We start from the raw sequence: 14,986 nt of genomic DNA, 5'->3' as shown, positions 1-14,986 counted from the left end.
ATATTGATAAATTCAAAGTTATGGTATACAATTGTTTGAAATTTTAACTTTTAAAATAAAAATTAAATATAATTCACAATCTTATACCCCCTCCGTCCACGAAAGAACTTCCTAGGAGGAAGTGACATAAGTTTTAAGAAAAAAAGTTATGGATTGAGAGTGGTGAAAATGTATTGTAATTAGTATTGATAGTGGTGAAAAAGTGAAAGTAAGTGGTGGGGTATAATCTAAAAATGGATAGAAAATTCTTTTGTGGACGTTTCAAAAATGAAAAATATGAAGATCTTTTGTGGACGAAGGGAGTAATAATTAAATTTTATTTTTATAAAATAATATTATTAAAATAATAAATATAATAATAAATTATGATAGCACACATAATATTGCAGCACGCTAAATCTCATCCTGTACATATTAATCTACATTTCTACAAAAGCGAAGTCCTCCTCTGAAAAATTTCTAAAGGGCATATTCTCAAACATTAAAATAAAAGATTAACAGAGCACGTCATGCATCATATAAATATCATACACGCCTTGAAAGTTGACCTTGATTACTTCCCTACAGCCGAGATACTCGTACGTATTCGCATATTCCATTTTCTGGTCTAATTTTAGATTAATATAACAACCATCAATCACATTAAATATCAGTAATTATTTTCTTGTGATGATGATGATGTGAAAAAGCGACTAGCAAATATATTTGACCAAAAAAAAAATATTTGACAACATGTCTGCATCTTACCCCAGATTTCATCCAATTGTTCTTACCTAATACTTTTGCATTTTAGAATCATGCATGATTAAATTGTGACAAGGTAAAGGTAAATTTTGGCTTATATATATTCTATGATGAGCTCTCTGTCCCTCTCTAAACTTCTAACTTATTTTACATCATTGTATTTTATTAGTGGTGCTTCGGAATTAACTAATCTATTGAAAAATTATCATAATCCAAATGTATATTTACACAATAAACGTTTTACTGCATTTTGTATTATATAATTTGCTTAGTATCGATAATAGTATAACATGAGTTGTAATTAATATACCAAGTTGTTGTGCAACAACACTGCAATGACAAGACTGAGTTTTGTTTACAATTGTTTGGCATTCACTTTGGAAGGATGTTTGCCTAAGTTTATATATAAACTCCTTAATCCTAAGAATTCTAAAAACCTGACCGAATTATAGCGAGATAGTTTTTGAAAAATGCTAAAAGATGAGGATATAAAATATGATTAACCCTTATTAAAACATAGTCCATATTTAACCCATGGTCATTTTTAAACCCGAATTTACAATTATTACAAATATAACATATATTATTATTCGTTGTTTAGTTTATAGTCCGAGTAAAAAATTTCGACTAGATGTTAAAATAAGAGTACAAATACATTTATCTATCTAGATATACAAAACGTGCTCGGACTATAAACTGAACAATGAAGATAATTAGATAATTACATAATATATTTATAATAATTATAAATTTAAGTTAAAAAGCGACCATGAATCCAAACCTCCAGCAAGTTTTTAAGAATAATCCTTAAATTTAAATATCGCATGAGAAATACTCCCTCCGTCCCATGAAGCATGACCCATTTCTTTTTGGCACGAGAATTAAGAAATTGATATTTTATATGTTAATTAGTGTGGTAGGTGAAAAAGTGAAAATGTGAATGAATGGTAAATTTTTTGCCATTTTTAGAAACAGGTCAAGCTTCGTGGGACAAAACAAAAAGGAAAGTGGGTCATTCTTCGTGTGACGGAGGGAGTAGTTTGAAATCCGGTGGCAATAAAAAGGGACCAAAATCTTCAGTTTTGCAAAGGGTGAGAGAAAATCAACTTTGTCATCCTAAAAAAACAAATGTATGTCTTTTAGTGCAATTATTGATGGTATAGTTCGGCAAAGTCAAGGTTGAGCGAAACCGAGACATCTTTTTCCACGCTCATTTTCTTCATCCAAAATTTGAACATTGATCGTTACATCAGCGGCCGAATTCTCAGTTTTGGCCGGAAAGAATGGAGTGTAGCTCCGGCAGTCGGCGCGACGAGTGGGGTAGCTACGGTGTGAGCGAGATCGAAGAGGAGGTGTCGAGAGACGAGTTGGAGGAGAATAGCAATCAACATGGAGTGTTTAAGCTGGGAAGCATAAGAGAGGAGGATTTGGAGGAGAGAGAGAATGTAGTGTACGTAGCGGTGTGGAAGGATGTGGACGAGACGCTGAGCATGGACGCCTTGGTGTGGACGCTCAACAATGCAGTGATTGATCCCTCCTCGGCTCTCGTCTTCCTCGTCCATGTCTTTCCTGAGACCAAGTACATCCCTTCACCTCGTAAGTCATATCTCTCTCTTTCAACATACTCGTATTTTTGGTGAATGCACAAATAAATTTAGAGATCGCATGACGCTTGATTCGAATCTAACACAGCTTTCTACATTAATTATTCTACTAGTAGATTAACACACGCACTTGAATATTGTTAGTACTTTTGATCCAGTGGCGGAGCCAGGAATTAATTTGGGGGGGCTGAACTTACACCGCCCCCGAGATTTTTTTTTTTTGACATTCCGTATATTTAAGGCATTATTTTATTAAAAGACAAGCATAATAGTAATAATAAAGAACAACATTTTCATAGATTATATAATTTAAATATATAACAAATTAGTTTCAATACATTACAATATTTTTTGGGACATTCTATATTTTTAAAGCATTTTTTATTAAAAGACGAGCATAATAGTAATTATAAAGAACAACATTTTCATATACTATATAGTTTTAATATATTACAAATTAATTTCAATACATTACAAACTTTTTTTTTGTCATTTCGTACATTTTAGGCATTTTTTATTAATAGACAAGCATAATAACAATAATAACGAACAATATTTTCATAAATTATATATTTTCAATAAATTACAAGCTAGAATCAATAATAATAAAAGACAAGTATAGTAATAATAGCAAACAATTTGTTTTTGGGCATTCCATCCATTTTAGGCATTTTCTATTAAAAGACAAGCATAATAGTGATATAATGTATAATATTTTTATAGATTATATAGTTTTAAATAACACAATTATCCTTAAATTAATTATAAATGGAAGAATATAACAAGCTAATCAACTTTTGTAAAACAAATTTCTTTTATAATATAAACATATATCTATATATTTTTTTTTTAAAATTCAAAAATTGGGAGGGGGCTTCAGCCCCCCCCCCCCAACCCGGCTACGCCCCTGCTTTGATCCCTCTGTCCCACTAAACATAGCTCCGTGTTTTTGGACACCCATATTAAAGGATTACTTTATTAAAGTAGATAAATCTATTTGATTATAGAATAAAGTAGATGGATCTACTTGTTTAATGCTTGATTAGGGGATTAAAATAGATGAACCAATTTGATTATGGTCATAATTTATATTCATTTTGTATCATGCTTAGTGAGGGACGGATGAAGGGAACATAAGATAGTAAAAATAAAATTAAATTTTTAATATATACTATCTTCGTCCACAAAAAATATTCTTAATAAGGGATGACATATATTTTAATAAATATGGTTATTGTATTGTGAATGGAGAAATGGTCTCACTTAAAAAGTAGTGTTTATAATGATAATTAATTGTATTGTGAGTGGAGAATATGATAATTTTCAAAAATGGAAAAGGACTAATTTTTGTGAACATCACAAAATGATAAAAATGAACTACTCACTCCGTCCACAATAAATTTGCCACAATTTCCTTTTTGGTCCGTCCACAAAAAATTCGTCACTTCTATTTATGGTAATAGGGTCCATACATCTGCACTCACATTTAAAGTGGGACCCTCACTCCACTAACAACTTTTCTCACATTTTATTAAAATTCGCGTCATCCAAAATATGACAAATATATTATGGACGGATGGAGTATTTTTTATGGATGGATAAAGTATATTTAAAAAGTCACTTTTACTATTTTATCCCTTAATTCACAACCAATAATAAGTTAAGTTGTGAATAACTATTTAAATAAAGCAATTAACAACCAATGAAAGATTTGACCATGCATTGCATTATATAAAGGACAATTCATAACCAAACTTATTCTTGGTCGTGAATTGTCTATTCAGGGGCAACTCACAATCAATAAATGTGTTTCTATATCTTTTATCTCATTTTTCGTTTGATAGAAAAATATATGAAAATATTATAAAAAGAGAGAGCAAGAGTGGAGAGAGAGAGAGAAAAGATAGATAGATGAGAAATACAGAGAGATGAGTTAAATTGTACTCTCTTTGTCCCACTAAAAGTGACATTTATTTTATTTTGGGTTGTCCCACTATAAGTATTCTGTTTGCATAAATGTAAAAATTTGACCATTAAAAAAGTGTAGGCCCAATCACTTTTAATCAATTTACACATTCATTTTAATTCTCATGTCGAAAAGTTTTGAGCCACTTATAACGAGACGAATGGAATATATATTTTGAGGGTAAAATTAAATAATCATAAAAATATATTATATGAAAAAATATTATCACATATATTAATAATATTATCATAAATTGGAGTAAAAAGTGGGAAAATGGGCTGCCTCGGAAATTTTCGTTTATGCCCGAGGAAAATTTTCCAACTAAAAACGTGTGTAACGAATAGATTTAGTTGTAAATTTAGCAATTAATTAAAAGCAAAATAGTTTGTCCAAAAAAAAAAATGCAAAATAGTACTTTGAGACAAAATGGCTACTATTTTTTAATCATTATTGCTATTTTTATTTTTTATGGTTATAGTAGTCATATATTAAGCCTTGTTTGAATGGCAGTGGGGAGGTTACCTATAAATCAAGTGAACCCTGAGCAGAAGGAGATGTTTTTGGCCGAAGAAAGCGGGAAGAGGAGAGATCTTCTCCAAAAGTTTGTCAATGTGTGTTCTTCTTCCCAGGTATGCAATTAACGTTGTTGCGTTTTGATTGAAACAGATGGTTTATATTTGGGTTGTGGTGTTTGACGATATAACTAACTATGAGATGAAGGTTAAAGTGGAAACTGTGCTTATTGAAAGTGATATGGAGGCCAAAGCCATACTTGATCTCATTCCCATTCTCAATATCAGAAAACTGGTTCTTGGTGCCAGCAAGGCTTCTCTAAGGTTGTATATTCTGCAACTATACTATCCCATCCGGACCATTTACATATGTACTACGCCAACCCATTAATTTTGCGACACGTGACAGTTAAATCCATCATTTTCTCATGAGAAATGGTGGGTGCAACCGTCACGTGTCACGAACTCAATAGATAGAATATTCCCCACCTCAACAATTGAATACTATTTTTGAGATTGGTCAATTGTAAAATTTGCAGAAGGATGAGGTCCAAGAAAGGGAATGGAGCAGCTGATCAGATAGTGCAGAAGGCGCCTGAGTTCTGTGAGGTTAAGATCATATGTGAAGGAAAAGAAATCTCCGAGGTGGCGACAATGGAGACCCCATCTCCTTCCCCTTCTTCCTCACCCAGGCCTGCACACTCTGCTCCAAACTTTTCCCAAAACAACGAACACACGACAAACGGCTCAATTGCTTGCGGCTGTTTCAAAATCTGATTTATGTTAATCCAAGTCCAGATTTGGCGGGAAAAAACAAAAAAAAAAAGAACATAGCCAACAGTTGTGAGAGCCAAGACTTAAAAGTTGGGTTGCACTTCAAGAATGATGTTTGAGACTATCATGCCTTTGTTGCTTCTTATATCATTTACTGCCACAATTTGAAAATATTTAAGTAATTTCATTTGTTTATGTAACAAGTTTGTAAATGCTTTGTGTACTTTTATACAATGACTATGTAAATCTATGTTGAACTTTTTATTATCAAACTTTCTAAAACCCTTTCATCTAATTATAGAATGAGGAAACAAGCCTTTACAATGATTGGATTTTTGTCACAAATTTTTGTTGTCTGCAACCAAAAGAAGCAGCAAGATGATAGTGGATTAATTCACAGCTAGAGATGTCTGAAAATGGGGGTACATAAACCAGCAAATGAAGTTACAGGTCTAAAATTTGGCCCTACCATGTCTTAAATTCATCAACATTTTCCAAAAAATGACAAGAAAAATATACATTCATTGACATTCAATCCTGTGGCCAAGCGGCATCCAGTTCTGAGCTTCTCAAACTAATAGGAACCATACAATTTTTACAGCTTCAAACAATGTAGTTAACTAAATGGAGATACACTTTGCCACAGTCTCAAAAATAAAGGAAATATAAGAAGGGGAAAAAAGAAAAAGAAAAACTTCTTCACATACCATTTAAGGGCCACCATGAATCAAGGGCGTTTATGAGTCGATAGCATGGGAGGGAGCGACATTTGTACTGATCTTCATCAAGTTACCTCTCTAAAAGAGATCCACAACCATTTTCCATTGATGGTCTAGATAATTCACCTTCATAATTTAAGGTAAACTTGTATCTAACTAGAAGAAATCGAACTCCAAATATTTGTCACTCTTCTGATCCGTAACAGCAACAGTGGTAGCAGTCTTATCATTTGCTGGAAGAGGCATGTGCTCGTAATCAACAGGTTTTGGGATGTCCGGAGGGCTGGCACAACGTATTAAAGCCCAATTAACTCCTTCGAAGAAAGGGTGTTGCTTTATCTCGGTTGCACCTCTTTTGTAGCCTAATCTATGCTGAGGCTCTTTCACAAGCAAGCCCCTGATCAAGTCCCTAGCAGGGAAACTGACAACGGGGGATTCTGGAAACCGGAGGGGCTGTCCGACAACATTGAACAATGTGGCTCGATTCCCGGACCCTTTAAATGGAGTCTTAGCAAACAAGAGCTCGTATAGAAAGATTCCGAAAGTCCACCAATCCACTGGACTTCCATGACCTTCCCCTTTGATGATCTCCGGTGCCAAATACTCATGTGTTCCAACAAAAGACATTGAACGAGCATTCGTTGGCTCAGCAATCAGCTCTGGCAGTGGGCTAACCTGATTTCCAACATCATTTTTGGGCTTCCTTTCCTTCTTGGATTTGCTTGAAAAGAGGCGTGGAGAAAAGCACATTGTTGGAACAACACATGATGGCTGAATGCAAGCCGGTTCAATGCATGCCGGCTGGGCACAGTACGCGGAATTTTTATTCTGAGGATCGGAAGTTAAGGACGAGGTCTTTACCAAAGTTGGGCTAACAGCACAACGGAGAGAAAGATCAAAGTCTGAGAGCATTATATGTCCGTCCTCCCTAACAAGGACGTTTTCAGGCTTAAGGTCACGATAAACAATACCAAGCATGTGCAAATACTCAAGAGCTAGCAGCACTTCAGCAACATAAAATCTGCCATAAAGAAATTTGTCAAAGCGATGTTAAATAGATTGAGCTGAAATGTATGATTTATGGGCTTCGCATACCGAGTTTTCCTCAGTAATTATAGTGTTAAGGATAAAGCAAAGGTCACGGCCACCTCATCTTAAATATTTAATCTCGGTAGTCCTTACTTCTAAAGCAGCCTTAATCACACTAGAATGACATCACAATCTCATACTAGTATCAAATGTAAAAGTGATCGTTTTCACAAGGACTATACAAGAGTCAGGTAATGCTGAGAGTATTTGCAAATATTTAACATTTTTAAGTACATAGTGAGAAAACATTTCATAGTATAAATCAATAATAATAATATCTTTAACTATCTGTTACAGAATCAAGGAGTATGTGTAAAATGGATTTATGGGAAGTATTAATTGAAACTCAATAAAAACAAACATAGCAAATTGAAGAAAAAAACTCTTATTAAAGGACAAGACTTCTCAAATACTGCAGTAGAGGTAAAAAAAGTTGTCAGCAAGGTTCTCTTATAACTAGCAGAAAAGTTAGGAGAAAGGTCTGTAATGGCTCAATATTATATGGTTAGAAGTTTCCTTACTTGGCCGCTTGCTCAGAAAAGTGCTTTCCTGGTTGCCTTTGACGAAGAGTATGTAAGTCTCCACCAGGGCAGACTTCCATCAGCAGACATGAAAACTTATCAGTATCGAAATGGGTGTAGAGAGTAGGAAGGAATGGATGGTCCAGCGACTGCAATATCTCTCTTTCTGTCTGAGCACGAACAAGCTTCTTGCGACTTGCTAGAGATGCCTTGTCCATTACTTTCATCGCAAAGTAACATTTAGTCCCACTCAACTCAGCCAGATAAACACTCCCAATATCTCCACAACCTAACCGTTTTAGGAGCCTGAAATGGCTTAAACCCAATGCGCCATCCCTGCAGCGGACAGCTTGGATGGCTTCCCATCGAACATCATTTGCTTTGTGCGGCTTATTAATGCTGCTACTAAAGCTGCTGCAGGTACTCTCATCACTGACATCACTGCTGGTACTTCCCCGACACATGCTGCTCTTTCCACTCTCAACGAACTCACCACGCTCGCTCACTTTAGTGCTTCCACTGGTTTTCTCAAGGCTATTGGTTCCATCACTAACCTTTACACTCCCTAGACCAGATGATTTCTTTCCCTGATCAATGGATGTTTCCAGTGAGCTTCTAATGTCGGTTAACTCAAGATCTTGAGTTTTAGATGCCCTTTCAGACCCAGAGAAAGAAATATTGGTCTCTGACGTATCAGAAACGTTTAAAGAATTTTTTTTACTAATTGGAGATTTGTTGGACTCAGCATCTTCTTTAGACAACAGAAGACACGCGTTATCAGGTTCGCCGAATTGCTCAGGATTAATCAGCTTGGGCTTGTTAGTAGATATGAGATCATTTGCCTTTGTCGCATGCTGAGTACTAACAACTCTTTGTTGCAAACTCACCGGAGCTCTAGAGCCACTTTTCGAGGCCATGACATAAAGAATACACACTTTGCTCAATATAGGTTACAAGAATATGCTGAGCAAGTACTACCACAGCTATATCTCTATCATAAAAATCGATCTCGTCAACTCTAACAGACCACAACCTGTCAGTTAGAAAACTCATTCAGCAAATTATACATGATTTATCAGATTAACTATAGAAGAGTGTAATTAGCACACACAAACATCATCATAAAGCCATACTATTCTTCTCAATGAAAAGCATTAGCAAGAAGATTTCTATAAAATAACGGGATTTGAATTCTAAATACTCATATACAGTAATCTCGGTTAAAATAACTGCACTAACCACTAAAGAACAGAGGGTAGTTGCAGAAAATTTTTCGAAGCAAATATTTCAAGAAAATATAAACAAATAAACTAGAACCTAATTCTTATAACTGCACAGGACTTTATCAAATGGAAATTGAGAAAGGAAAAAAAAAAAAAAAGAAGAAAACGAAAAAAGACACAGCACGGTGGGAAAAATGAAAAAGATTATGAGTCAATCAACAACTCCAGACACATACTTTTCTCTAAAAAAAAGAGGCTTTAAAAAAGTTGCAATATGAAAAGAAAACCTAGCAAAGAAAAAATTGAAATTCAATGGAATCAGGGACCACCCAAGAAAAGGGGAGGAAAAACACTAAATCAGTCAGCTCCCACACAAAAAAACGGTAGTAGCTTTAAGTGATAGTACGCAATTATTTTTAACATTGAAGAAATACTCCAACATAATCACAATTCATACGAAAATCCACCAGGTAATCGGATCTTGGTCATGAATCCTTGATTGAAAGGGAAAATCCAAACTCAGATCTACAATCATGGAGTAAAAAACAACATACCTTACCGAATCTTGAGCAGTCCATAGAGAGAGAAACACAAGTTGGAAAGAGAAGCAAGTAAGATTTGCGAAACTCAGCACAAGTATATAGAAATTAGCTATGGCAGTGGAGAAATCAAGAAAGAAAGAAAATGCAAAAGCTCCATCTCCATGGGCTTTGTTTCGGGTGGTTGGTTTTTTTGTACCTGTAAGCTGTGACAACTAACAAGTGGAGCAGGAAGGTGGAAAAAATATTTAATGAAATTAAATATTTTTTTAGCCCTACCTATTATTGACACAAATAAAGGGTCTTACAGAGAATGTGACATTATCGGATGTATTATTCGGTTATAATAAATGCTCGCAATAATAAATATGGGTGCTTCGGAAAATTAGTTGATAAAAGTAAAAGTAGATTTGGTACTAAATCAGTTATCATAATAAATATAAGGGTTAAATATCAAATACAACCTCAAACTTGACCCGTCTTAAATAAAAATAATTCCAACGTAATGTAAGTTGCATAGAACATCTTATTGTAACATTTTTTAAAATGTTCCGTCCTCACCTCTGACGTCCATTACCTATTTTCGTCAATAATTTTTTTTTAATTTTAAATAAAAAACGGACCCCAAAATTTCTTTCTCTCTCCTCCAATGCGTAAATGTCATCGCTCTCTCCCCACCTCAATTCTGTAATCTCATATGAAAACACCACAACGATGCTTTTTCTCTCTCTTCTCGGCCGGACAGTCAATCGGCGAAGAGCAGCCGCCGTGGTGCATTCTGCCGACCCCCACCTTCTCTCAATCAGCCCCGTCTCCCTCGTTTATCTCCTGATTCCACCGAAGACCCAAAATAAAAGTTCCTAAAGTCTAAAATCCCTAAATCCTCATCTTCATCACTCATCAATCTACGACAAATAGCTGCCGCCGCCAGACGTCACCACAGTGATCACTAATTTATTTAGCAACTAAATCGCAACTAACACGGTGTAATTGTAGCATATATGTAGCAATCGAATATCGTATTCAGCGGACTGATACTAAAGTCAAGTATCAGTTAAACATTTTTCCTCAGACTGAACCTCCAACGTTCAAAGGTAGCCACGCACTCCAAAAGTACAGCCGCATTAAATGCAGAGATCTCAGGATCGTCCTTTCTCTGCAGAGGCCATTCCTTTTGGTGATTACCTTTTCAGAGATGTCGCATCTCCTGCTCTTCAAAGTAGCCGTTCTCACCAAACAAGGAACCTCGAAGATTGAAGCCTCAGCCCAAGGTCAAATTACTCTCTAACGGAAGAAATCTTGAAGACCATCTCCGCCAACGGATCTATTCAAGACGTCTCCAATAAATAGCGCTCGAGGATCACTTCAATCTTCACCGATTCAACAACATATGCTGAAACACTGCCAAATTTGTTACTCAGCTAAACCAAACCTCTCCAAAGTTTGAATCGAAGAAGAGAATCACAAAGTCAAAAATCAGTCACTGTTGATTACATATATTCTCTTAGACCTTAGGCAAATACTCCCTCCGTCCGCCAAGATTATGTAAAAATTACTATATTTGGCGTCCGCCAAGATTATGTCACTTTCCTTTTATGGCAATGGTCCCACCATCCTCTTTAATATTTTATCCATACTAACACTCTTTATTTACAAAAAACCCACTCAAAATTCAATCTCAACCACACATCTCATAAAGTGGTGGGACCCTTTCTCCACTACATCAAAATCATCACCAATTTTATTAAATCCCGTGCCCAAGCAATTTTACATAATCTTGGCGGACGGAGGGAGTATTGTTTATCCAAAGCCTAGGTAAAACTAACTGCAAAAAACTTGTTCTTTGTAGTTTAATTGGCAAGTTTTCAAACCTCTATTCAACCAACTGAATTGAGTGTTTGTGTCGAAAAGGAGTTCAGAAAGATGTTCTGTCTCCGTGAGGTCCTAGTGCCCAGTGTGTGCTAGGAGTGAGAAATCCAACAAGGTGTGTTGGTACTGAAGATTGGATCTTCAGTCGTTTCGGTTGTGTGCACCCGCAAGCACACGTTCAGGTTTGCTGTGCACCCGTAAGCACGAGCATCGGTTTGTAGTGCACCCGTAAGCACTTGCCCAGTGAAGTTGTTGGTCTGATCAACCGATCGTGGATGTAGGAAGTATTTTCCGAACCACGTAAAAATCTCTGTGTTATTTACAGCTTTCAGTTCTTACTTTCTGATGAGGAGTGATATGTGTAAAGTAGGGAAATGATATAAATCAGAGGAATCGGCCCCACCAGCGGAACGAGTATGGCAGAGGAATGGCTCTCGCCAGAGGAATCATTCTCACCAGAGGGATCCCATTCACTAGAGACATCTCACCCACCAGAGGAATGGCTCTTGCCAGAGGAATCATGTTCGCCAGATGAGTCACCCTCGCTAGAGAAGTCATCTCCACCAGAGGAACTACAGCCGGCAGAGAAGCTGTTCTCGCCAGAGGAATGCTCTTCAACAGCGGAGTTACTGGAAAGCGCGGGGAAGTCTCCCGCGTGAAGGCAAAGTTACCATTCTACCCTCAAACACGCAAGGCGCATGCACCATAGACGAATTTACCGTTTTACCCTTCATTTGTAATCTATAAATAGGACATACGTGCTCTCTTGTACACTACGTTATCTCTCACTTTCGAATACAACAGCAAATTCTCTCTTGTGTTCTAGCTTTCAATTGTTTTCTTCGTCTTCTTCAGCTAATCAAACTAGGTATAATTTATGATTATCGTTTTAGCTTAGGTGTTGGTCCTTGATTCACCAACTGGCGCCGTCTGTGGGAAGGCTACTGAGTTAGGATGTGAGTTTGTGGACGCCGGCGCATGCAGATCTGAAATTCCAATCGGGTTTGCGTGTGTCGGTACCATTTGAGCCGATAATTCGGACACCCAGATGATTTCGAGCTGCTAATTACGTTCTTCGGGTTGATGTGCTTTTAATCTTTTACGATCTGTGTTTAATTACGTTTTCGGTGCATGGGAAAAGGTGGTGAAAGTCGTAAATCATGAATTGGGGGGATATGTGTTTATTTACCGATTGATCGGTTTAATTATGAGTGAATACAAGGTTTCTTCGTGGAATCGGGATTTTACTTATAGATCTGATGTTTATACCGGTGAATTGTGGAGTATCGCTCTGTTTCTGCTTGAATTGGGTTTTTTGCTGTGATTGAGCTTGTGTTGTTGATTTGTGGATGTTTTTCGTTTAAGGGTGATGATCATCGATATTTTTCGTGTTTTTATGGCTAATCTTCGTTTTCTATCGGTGGATTATGGGGTAATGCTATGTTTCTATTATGATTGGGTTTGCACTGTTAATTTGCGGTCATGTTTTCTTCGACCAATCTACGTTCTGTGCCCTGTTTAACGCGCTATGCTACTAATCCGGCTGATTGCCATGATAACTCTGTTGTTTTGGGGTTTTTGCGGCTAATATAGCACACGATCGTGGTAATTTCGGGTTATGATGTTCGTTTTCTTGCAAATTCCTTACTATATATCATGCTTAACGTTTTGTGCTAACAAGCTTCTTGGTGATTGTTCTGTTTATGTCTATCTTCGGATCTCTTACTTTGGTTCTCTGGACATTCTGTTTCTTCTGCCGGATCTTAATAAGAGTCTACAGGGGAAATTTCTGTTGTTCGGGCTCTGTTATTTTAATCTATGCCCTGGGTTTATTTCCCAGTGTATAGAGTTACCTTGAAGGGAATTTTTTAACGGCCTCTGCGCCGGTGTTCGGGACCTCTCATATCGGGATTTCAATTAGTAAGGGAGGATCTATTCATTGGCCGTATGGATTCTTTCTCACTTTGTTTATGTGCAGGTACTATGGGATCCTCTGATGCTCACCGGAACTTGGAGAGGGAGTTCGATTCTGCTGCTATCACTACCGAGGTGCCTACCTCACTGTTCAACGGCCTTCAGGGTAACCCCACCTTTACTGTGCCACCAGGTTTTCAGGCTATCTCAGCCACTCCGCCGACAGGGTTGAACGTTAACACCCAGAGGCTTACTTTGGTAACGCCGGGCTCTGATCTGCCAAACTTGGCCTCCACGTCTGGAGGGGGACCGCTCAATTTCGGGCTGGCAGAGCAAATGATGATTTTACTCAGCTATGCTAATATGCGTCAGGCACTGGGAACTCCGATGCTGTTTATCATCCCCACTGTAGCTCCCTCGGTTGAAGCGGCCAACCCGCAGGCCACTGAGGCCCCACCTCCCGCTGCTCAGGAGGCAAACATTTTGGCAATCAACAAACAGGCTGTGATACCTGGGGAAATGCAGGGGGACCCTGCTGACAGGGAAGTGGAAAGAAGACCAGAGGGGAGCCGTGTTAGGCTCAACAGTGTTGTCAGGAAGGAGAGGGTTGACGAGTCTGATAGTCAATCCGTCTCCCTTGTGTTTGAGGAAGAGAGACCGAAGGAGAAGGCACGGTTGAAAAACCAAGTGTCACAGCTGAAACACCAACTCCAGAATCTGGAAGAATCGTTGAGAGAGAAATCCCGGAGGGACGACAGGGGACAGAGGTCAGAGCGGTCATACAGAGCAGAGAAGTCCCATCATCCAGAGAAATCACGGTACACCGAAAGATCAGAGAAAAGAGAGCTGGAGTATTCCTCTGACAAGCCAGGGCACAGGGCTCACAAGCGTCACGGCCGTGACACGCCAAGGGACAGAAGGGAGCAGGGAAGATACAAGGAGGACAAAAGGGCCAAGACTTCAAGGTTTCATCCCATCAGCAGCCGTAGTCCTTTCTCTGATGATATTCTGGCAGATACTTTACCCCGAAGTTACAAGCCCATTTCTCTGGATTATGATGGCACCACTGATCCAGAGGTCCACCTCAATCGGTTCGAGAGATTGGTCACGCTGCACATGTACACTGAGGGCATCAAGTACCGCATCTTCTCCACTACTCTAACCGGACCAGCTCAGTTGTGGTTTGGGACGTTGGCCCCAAATTCTATTCACTCCTTTGAAGATTTGCAGACCTGTTTCTTACGACAGTTCGCAAGTTCGCGAAGGGTGGGAAAGTCAGCCCTTTCGCTGATGGATATCAAGCAGGATCAGAATGAAACACTGAGAGAGTACACTGCCAGATTTAACTTAGCCGCTCTGGAGGTGCCAGAGGCAGAATCTCAAATTAAGAATTGTGCCTACGTCAGAGGGCTCAAGCCAGGGCTCTTCTTTGACGAGCTACAGATCCGACCAGCAAGGGATTTCGACGATATTATGGCAAGGTTGCCAGGCTATCTACAGTTGAAGGACGCC

General features: G+C 37.9%; 2 protein-coding genes across 3 annotated transcripts; one reads left to right on the top strand and one right to left on the bottom strand.

The window, feature by feature from the left end:
- The first annotated feature begins 1,817 nt into the window (after positions 1–1,817).
- On the top strand, positions 1,818–5,895 carry LOC131011368 (U-box domain-containing protein 33-like). The gene is made up of 4 exons (XM_057939172.1): positions 1,818–2,340; positions 4,825–4,943; positions 5,035–5,150; positions 5,366–5,895. Exons 1-4 carry the CDS (start codon positions 2,028–2,030, stop codon positions 5,601–5,603), a joined length of 786 nt encoding a protein of 261 aa, XP_057795155.1. The 5' UTR covers positions 1,818–2,027; the 3' UTR covers positions 5,604–5,895.
- Positions 5,896–6,102: 207 nt separating this feature from the next.
- Positions 6,103–10,011, bottom strand: LOC131011367 (serine/threonine-protein kinase D6PKL1-like). 2 transcript variants are annotated; one of them, XM_057939170.1, is made up of 3 exons: positions 9,707–10,011; positions 7,930–8,962; positions 6,103–7,340 (listed from the first exon to the last, which is right to left on the bottom strand). In XM_057939170.1, the coding sequence occupies exons 2-3, from the start codon at positions 8,844–8,846 to the stop codon at positions 6,476–6,478; spliced, it is 1,782 nt and encodes a 593-aa protein (XP_057795153.1). In that variant the 5' UTR covers positions 8,847–8,962; positions 9,707–10,011; the 3' UTR covers positions 6,103–6,475. The 2 variants fall into 2 exon arrangements, with proteins under 2 accessions (XP_057795153.1, XP_057795154.1); XM_057939171.1 differs by having other exon boundaries at positions 9,712–9,945.
- Positions 10,012–14,986: the final 4,975 nt, after the last annotated feature.

This window comes from Salvia miltiorrhiza, chromosome 2, assembly GCF_028751815.1.
Source record: "Salvia miltiorrhiza cultivar Shanhuang (shh) chromosome 2, IMPLAD_Smil_shh, whole genome shotgun sequence".
Lineage (NCBI taxonomy): Eukaryota > Viridiplantae > Streptophyta > Magnoliopsida > Lamiales > Lamiaceae > Salvia > Salvia miltiorrhiza.
This window is presented reverse-complemented; position numbering and strand designations above follow the sequence as displayed.